The following is an 8,497-nucleotide window of genomic DNA, read 5'->3' as shown; positions in this document are numbered from 1 at the left end:
TATAACTACAAAGAGTTGTCGACTACATTAAAAAACAACATTTGCTGAGTTACTAAACTCTACACACATAGTTGTCTTGCAGTCACATGTGTCCTCAAACGTTGGTACTGTAGGTGTGCACTGCGGAATTTAAGGGCATATTGTAAGTATGGCTCAGAGAAACTGGAAGGGCTTCCGAGAGTTTTGGGGTTTTGGTCCAAATGTGTTAACTCACTTCGCCACTACAATCATTCTAGAATATCCGTGTGACTTTCGGTCATAAAACAATACTAAGATCAAATAGCCATGCAAAGTTTCTGATTTAAATAGTTTATCCGCTTGGAGTGTCATGAACAATGAAGTAAGAAGATGAACCCACACAGAATGTGTATAATGTGATAATGAGTGAACAACATTGATGACACATTGTGTCTTTTCCTTTTCATTAAAATGTGTCACTTATTATGGTAGTTAGAAGAAAGAGGTCACACAAAGGACAGGCAGCCTACTAAAACATGAAAAACCTCACGTGTTATGGCATCTATTTGGTGGAAGCCCTGAGGGTAAACTAAAGAATACCATTTAGCATATGAAATAGGCCTTTTAAATTAATCATAATTTGCATTTTCTCCATAGGTGCTTTTCATTTACCAAGGAAAACGCATAGCCTTCACCCCCAGATACAGACATAAAAACGACAATACCCAGAGTTCTCATCTACTGCGTCTGCGCAATACACACTACGGCCCTAGGCGTTGGACGAAAGATGCAATGCACTCCGGCAGCATCAGTACCAGCCCAGTAGAGTGTGCTGCAAATAAACCAAAAATAGGGGACGGCGACGAATAGCCTTTATAATTACTGATACACCGGTACCGGTTTCTTGGTCTGGCAAGATGGAAGATCAGAAGGTAGGATAGAAGTGGCCGAACAGGTGTTTTGTGTTTGCTGCGGTCGCAGGGCGTACAAAGAAAGGGGAGTAGCGCGAAGGACCGGGACTTTGTTGCTGTTATATATCATTTGATTGTATTCTGTCCTTTTAATACAACCTTGTATGTTTACATATTTTAGTTGATTTAAAAGGTGATGCGTATTTCGCGGAGGCGCGTCGTCATAAAGATTTGCAGTACATCAAACATTCGATGCACATGAGCATCACTTTCCGCCAAGAAGACTCCAATTCGTGCGCGAGAAAAACTGCGACTAACGAGGTCTCAGAATAGTCTTTAATGATTTAACTTGTAAATGCATACCAGTCCAAGACACATTAACAGCGGTCTGTTTTTAGTTTTGACCGATTTGCTGAGCCTGAGGTTGCAATAAGTGTAGAGTGTGTCCCATTATACCTATTATTGGGGCCTGGCGCATAGCCTCTCGCAGGAAAGAGCATATTAAATGCTCCTTGGGTTGGGAGTGTATGATTCTATAAACCTGACAGGCGTGGGACTGGACTGTAGAAATGTTTAACATAATTTGCCTGGATCTTCTTAAATCAGTATCATATTGAGTTTAGCTTGGCTGCTGCAGAGATAGGGTGCCCATGGTGCCTAGTGTATTATGATGGGTTAAACCTAACCACTGGAGAGGAGACATTATTAAATGATGGATGCGTATCCTTATGGTTATGTAGCAAGATGCCGCCCTTGTCACAATTTACACAGAAGTGTAAATTACTGGGAAGAGATTTGGGGGACTGAGTAGCCTACTAACCATTTATGATTAATCCTTACTTTTTAAATGTACGCTAATATTGTTAGGAGTCACTACTGATGTGTTGTCTTGAAGCAAGGCATCTCAAGGAAATATTATATTCTGCGTATTGAGAACTTGGTCCAAAGTGAAAATGTAATAATGTTCTCTCTAATATATTCTTAGGCTTAATAACCTTTTGTATGTTGTTAAGGAATCGCTTCGTAAGATCACCACCACCCTGGCCCTGAAGAATGAGGAGATCACAAACTTCATCTGCTGTCAGAAACAGAGCCTGGAGAACCTGGAGGTATTGTACAACGCATCTGGATGCTCTAACAATAAGATGCCAGTCTGACAGTAGGATATGTGCACAACACAATAGACACATGGTTGTATGAATTTGGCGTGGCGTGGCATACTAGTCAGACGGACTGGCTGGATGTACATGGTATCTATCAGTTAACTGATTCCTTCTCTATTGACCCCTGCAGGTTAACTCCAGCCGTGTCCAGGAGGACCTGGAGACAGAGTTCAGCTCCCTCCACTCAGTACTGGACGATATAAAGGACAGCATGGTCACCAGGATCAAACAGGAGAGGGCCAGCCGCACCTATGAGCTACAGGTCAGGTCAGCTTTATTGGGCTTTTACTGGATAAGGGTTTTACAGGATTTTGCTTTGCATTTTCTTGAGATTTCAAGATCAACATCTTGAACGTCAACATTCAACATTGGAACAATATTTTGATGACTTCTCCAGGCTATCCGATCATAAGATCAGCTTATGATCAATGTAGCATGACTCATTCTCAGGCTCACAATTTGGGTGAACTTTTTGTGCAGACCGATTCAGAGTTGCTATGAAAGAAATGTTGCCATGAAAGGCTGTGTGTGTTGGGGTTCGCAACGTTATCATTCCTAGAGGATTATTGTGTCTGTGTATAATCCTGCTTTATCTCTTAGCCTCTGACTGTCAGTCAGTCAGACAAAGCCACGGCAGGGGCAGCTTTGTAATGACATCACTACACTGCATCCTTCTGTGCTTGATTATGTGAGTGGGTAGCCAAACGGATATATTGTACAGTTTTCCAGTAGGTTAATTAAAAAAGAAAGTGATTCAAAGCTATTCAACCCAAATAACTTTTCTTATGAACTTTTCCTCTGATGGAAAGAAACAGTACAGCATAGAAGACATTCATTATATTGAAAGGAAACAGTGTCTGGACTGTGATTAAATATATCATGCTCTCTCTCTCAGAGTCAGCTGAGTGCATGCTCCAAAGCCCTGGAGAGCTCCGAGGAGCTATTGGAGGTAGCCAATCAGACTCTCTGCTCCTCGGAAGCAGACGACTTCACTCAGGTAACGGTTGGCAAAACTTCTACAACCTAACTTTCATTTACATATTTTATGCAATGATGCCACGATGGCATTGGTATTTAGCGTGAGGATATCCATAATGGTTTTAGTGGCATGACTTGTTTGAACACAGTTACTACCTGTTTCTTATCTTTATTTACAGTTATTGTAAAGCAGTACAGTATGTTGATCTGATGTGGTTCGTTGTGATGTGTGTCAACTTATTAACACAGATGTGTTGTTTTTATTGTAAGGATGTGGCTGCAACTCAGTTCTCTGTTTGTCCGTATCTCCTTCATTTCCTTTTCCTTTCCCTCTCTGCTTCTCTCCAGGCGGCCAAAGACATTAAGGATAGGTATAGTACATTGCTGCCCATTTCTCAGAGTATCTTCTTAACTCCCTAACCATCTGCTCACCCACATGCTTTCCAACAAAATATAGATTCCATACAATCACTCTGTAGCACGCTCTTTCATCACCACTCTGGCATTTCATCTCAGCCTTTTCTCCCTCACCTCACCTGTCCTCTCTGTCTCAAACATGTGTCAGTCCCTCATGGCACATGCGCCAGTCTATCCCCTCTCTGGCAGTGTCAGTTTAGCTTGTATGTTTCGTGTATGTCAGTTCATGATTCATTAATGTTTTTGCGTGGTACAGTTGAAGAGTATTTTAGCTCTGTGTAGTGATTAGTTATAGTAGTACTACAGTACAACACTCACTAACTAATGTGTCCCCTCAGTCCTTCAGTGGGTTGAATAATGAGGCATGTCTCATTCTCTGTGTTTTTGTTTGTGGGAGAGCAGTGTGACAATGGCCCCAGCCTTCCGTTTGTCGCTGAAAGCCAAAGCCACTGACAGCATGAGTCACATGATGGTGGACTTCACCCAAGAGAGGGAGATGCTGCAGACCATCAAGTTCCTCCCAGGTCAGTCTGTGAACTGTCATGTCTATTGGTTTTCTTTAAGAATTGAACTTTATGGTTAATATGAATTGGGATTTTTGAAATACAATACTGCTGCCTTGTATGTGTACAATTATTTTGTCTTTCGCTTGTGGCTGGTAGTCACTAATGAGTAGGACAATAAGCCTAATCTCTCTCTTCCCCAGTGCCTGCAACCCCAGAGATTCTGGTGTCAGAGTGCCAGGTGTGTGACAACACGGTGACGGTACAATGGGCTCTGCCTGAGACCGACAGCAAGATAGACCACTATGACCTGGAACACCGCCGCACCAACCATGAGGGGCCGCCCCGCGCCCGAGAGGACTACCCATGGATGGTAGTGGAGGGCATCTGCGAAACCGAGTACACCCTTACAGGTAAGAGTTGACTCGAGAAGAGAAGTAAGGGTTAGAGTTATGGCTAGGGTTAGGGTTGAACCGGAATGTGGACATGAAACTAGGATTAACGTTAGAAATAGGATTATGTTTAGGATTAGGTTTGAGCCAGGGTGTGAACATAAAGCTAGGGTTAGGGTTGAGCCAGGTTGTGGACATTAAACTACAGTGAGCTCCGAAAGTATTGGGACAGTGACAATTTTGTTGTTGTTTTGGCTCTGTACTCCAGCACTTCAGATTTGATTACTATGAGGTTAAACTGCAGACTGTCAGCTTTAATTTGAGGGTATTTTCATCCATATCGGGTGAACTGTTTAGAAATTAAAGCACTTTTTGTACATATTCCTCCCATTTTAGGGGACCAAAAGTATTGGGACAAATTCACTTATGTGTTTTAAAGTAGTCAAAAGTTCAGTATTTGGTCCCATATTCCTAGCACACAATGATTATTACATCAAGATTGTGATTCTACAAACTTGTTGGATGCATTTGTAGATTATTTTGTGCAGAATAGAAATTAATGGTAAATAATGTGTTATTTTGGAGTCACTTTTATTGTAAATATAACATAATAAGTTTCTAAACACTTCTTTTTATTTTTTTACTGCTTTTTCTTCCCAATTTCGTGGTATCCAATTGGTAGTTACAGTCTTGTCTCATCTCTGCAACTCCCGTATGGACTCGGGAGAGGCGAAGGTCGAGAGCTGTCGAGAGCCGTGTGTCCTCCGAAACAAAACCCAACTGCATCTTGACACAATGCGGAAGCCAGTCACACCAATGTGTCAGAGGAAACACTGTGCACCTGGCAACCGTGTCAGTGTGTGCTGCACCCAGCCCGCCACAGGAGCCGCTAGTCCCTGTCGAACCCTCCCATAACCCGGACGAAGCTGGGCCAATTATCGCCGCCCCCATGGGTCTCCCGGTCGCGGCCGGCTGCGACAGAGCCTGGACTCGAACCCAGAATCTCTAGTGGTACAGCTAGCACTGCCTTAGACCACTTTGCCACTCGGGAGGCATTTCTAAACACTTCTACCTACATTAATGTGGAGGCTACCATGATTGTGGACAGTCCCAAATGAATCGTGAATAATGATGAGTGACAAAGTTACAGACACACAAATATCATACCCCCAAGACATGCTAACTTCTCACCATTATAATAACAGGTTAGCATTTTTTGGGGGGGGGGGGGGGGGGGTGATTTTTGTATGTCTGTAACTTTCTCACTCATCATTATTCACAATTTCATTCAGGACTATCCTTAATCATGGTAGCCTCCATATTAATAAAGAAGTGTTTAGAAACACTATTCATATTTACAATAAAATTGATACAATACGTTATTTAAGTGTATTCTTCCCAAAACTTTTGGTCCCCTAAAATGGAGGGAATATGTACAAAAAGTTCTGTAATTTCGAAACATTTAACTCGATATGGATGAAAATACCCTCAAATTAAAGCTGACAGTTTGCAATTGAACCCCATAGTCATTGTATCATTCCAAATCCAACGTGCTGGAGTACAGAGCCAGAAAGAATAACAAATGTGTCACTGTCCCAATACTTTTGGAGCTCACCGTAGTAAGAGGGCAGTATGAAAGGCATGTCTAGGAATAATACGGTGACTCTAATTTACCAACTGTAATTATCAAGTAGCCATCATATTCATTATCATTGTTATTATTATGTATTTTCAGGGCTTCGCTTCGACACACACTACATGACGTTCCGTGTGAAGGCGTGTAACAAGGCTGTGGCAGGAGAGTTCTCTGAGCTTGTAACACTGGAGACACATGGTGAGGGAACTGAACTGGACATAGTCTTCCACAGGGACAATGTATGTAGCTGAATGTCCTTAATGTCCTAATGATGTCAAGATAAGAATGAGTCAGAAAACCCTCTGCACCTCTCCTTGCAGCTTTCCTGTTCAAGCTGGATGCAGGCTCGGCTCATCAGAACCTGAAGGTGGAGGACCTCAGTGTGGAGTGGGACAGCTGCGGGGGGAAGGTTGTCCAGGACATCCGCAAGGACAAGAACAGAACCAACCAATCTCCCATGCACTCCCCAGCCAGGTCAGAAACACTTTCTGCCAAATCCTTTGTGCTTAACAGTGAATAGAATGAAAGTTCAACTTTGGTGGCCTCCTCTCCTAGGACAGCCATGAATTCACCCAAGAGAGTGCCATCTGCTCGGGTCGGCAGAGACCGATTCACGGCTGAATCCTACACTGTACTGGGAGACACTTTTATTGACGCAGGCCAGCAGTACTGGGAGGTGCGGTTCGATAAGGAGAGCAAGGCGTTCGCTGTGGGCTTGGCCCTGCGGAACCTGGGCCGCTTTGACCAGCTGGGGAAGAGCAACGCATCATGGTGCATCCACCTGAACAACTGGCTGCAGCAGAGCCTCACAGCCAAGCACAACAACAAGGCCCGCACCCTGGACTGTCCCATCCCGGACCGCATAGGGGTCTACTGCAACTACGAGGAGGGTGAGATGAATCTCCTGTTCCCATTGTAGCAGTTTCCTCCATCTAGTTAGCACCACTTAACTCAGACTGACATACAGCACGTTGTTATCTCTACTTCGTTAAATTGGCCTGAATTAAGGATTGGACCAGGAATGGGTTGGGTAATGTAATCAAATGAACACTGGTGGTGTCTGCATCTAGTTTGGAAGACACATTTCAGTTGAATGCATTCAGTTGTACAACTGACTAGGTATCCCTCCTTCCACTCTGTGTTCCTTAGCTATGCAGCTGTATCAAATTTCAAGCTGCCTCAAGAGTACTGGGACATTCGTGACATTACCTTTCTCTCCATCCAGGTGCACTGTCTTTCTACAATGCCAGAACCAAGACACTGATGCACACTTTTAGAACCAAGTTCACACAGCCTGTCATACCAGCCTTCTCGGTGAGGAACTTAGATTTTTGGGTGGCTCACAGAGCAAAAAAGTTATGAAACCACTACCGGTATCTTAGATAAATCCTGCCTGTGAGTTAAGCATGTGCTCTATCTCCCCCTACAGGTGTGGAATGGGTGTTTCTCAGTGCAGACAGGTCTGCAGGTGCCCAGTGCGGTGCAGAGCAGCCAGAGGAAGAACAGTGGTACCAGCAGCTCCAACACCAGCCTCACCTAGACCCAGCCAGAACCAACTGCTGCAGCAGAACTTAACCCCATTCAGGCTGTGTGGTGGTCGGAGCTCAAACCGCTGCTCACCCACCCCCCCCAATACACACCACACCTGCCTGATCCCAAACAGACCACTACACTCCCTGTGCCTTCCAGACAGGTGCCCTCAGTGTATCAGGAGTGAATCATAAAGTAATTTCATTCATATCCCTAATTCAAAGGCCAAATGAAGATAACCCAGTTACCAATATATTAGGAGCTAGGCACAATATGTTAATATTTCAATGCAACAGACAGACCCAATGCAACTAAAAACAATCCATATAACGTGGTTGTAGTACAGTAGTCATTAATACATACTGAATGTTTGGAATCCTCTGCCTCTTATTTTGCTAGTTGCTTCTCAGTACAGATGCACCTAATTTACCTGTATAACCCAAATAACTTTGTAGCGAAACGACCTGCTTATAGTCACAAGTTTATTGCTACTTAAGAATGTATTGAAATCTACATCACCAGCAGCTGTGTGGACCAGTGGAGAGACAGATGGAAATACAGAACTGCTGATTGGATCTTGGGGAAGGGTTGGTATGGGGTCGGAGGGTCTGAATATTGTATTGTAACGTGTCGCCCTGACTTGTCACCGTTTAATCACCACCTGAAGTGAGGAGAGAAACCATTTCATGAGCTGGGTGAGGACTACCTGGAAGAGAGACATTCCGAGATGTTGTTGCTGCAAGTGTTTTACCGATGTTAACACCAGTCCTTATTCATGTCACCTGATGTCTCAACTCAGTGCTGGGGTGCTATTATTTTAAATAGTCTGTTTTTGTCATGTTGATGGTATGCATCATATGAATATAACCGGCAATGCTTTAAAGCTTCCACTGGAGAATATGTTTTACTTCACGGGTTAAAACATTTGACAATGTAAATATGTTCCTTTCATTTTTACACTACAGTATGTATGTTTGTCCCACAGTTAATAAAGCAGTAAGACAGCCCT

At 43.5% G+C, this 8,497-nt stretch overlaps 1 protein-coding gene across 1 annotated transcript; it reads left to right on the top strand.

Moving 5' to 3' along the window:
- Window positions 1-701: 701 nt before the first annotated feature.
- On the top strand, window positions 702-8,494 carry LOC109901558 (fibronectin type III and SPRY domain-containing protein 1). Its single transcript, XM_020497560.2, has 12 exons — window positions 702-890; window positions 1,883-1,978; window positions 2,163-2,294; window positions 2,928-3,029; window positions 3,359-3,381; window positions 3,830-3,951; window positions 4,134-4,343; window positions 6,058-6,156; window positions 6,279-6,432; window positions 6,514-6,848; window positions 7,184-7,272; window positions 7,388-8,494. Exons 1-12 carry the CDS (start codon window positions 876-878, stop codon window positions 7,496-7,498), a joined length of 1,488 nt encoding a protein of 495 aa, XP_020353149.1. The 5' UTR covers window positions 702-875; the 3' UTR covers window positions 7,499-8,494.
- The last annotated feature ends 3 nt before the right edge of the window (window positions 8,495-8,497 follow it).

Source organism: Oncorhynchus kisutch, linkage group LG13 (assembly GCF_002021735.2).
Source record: "Oncorhynchus kisutch isolate 150728-3 linkage group LG13, Okis_V2, whole genome shotgun sequence".
In the NCBI taxonomy this organism is placed as follows: domain Eukaryota; kingdom Metazoa; phylum Chordata; class Actinopteri; order Salmoniformes; family Salmonidae; genus Oncorhynchus; species Oncorhynchus kisutch.
Note: the sequence above shows the minus strand (reverse complement) of the source record. Positions and strands in the feature narration are given on the sequence as shown.

Excerpts from the sequence above, each read along its gene's own strand:
- LOC109901558 (XM_020497560.2), top strand. Across the intron at positions 2,295-2,927 it reads GCCGCACCTATGAGCTACAG|AGTCAGCTGAGTGCATGCTC; the intron begins GTCAGGTCAGCT and ends TCTCTCTCTCAG. Across the intron at positions 6,849-7,183 it reads CTACTGCAACTACGAGGAGG|GTGCACTGTCTTTCTACAAT; the intron begins GTGAGATGAATC and ends CTCTCCATCCAG.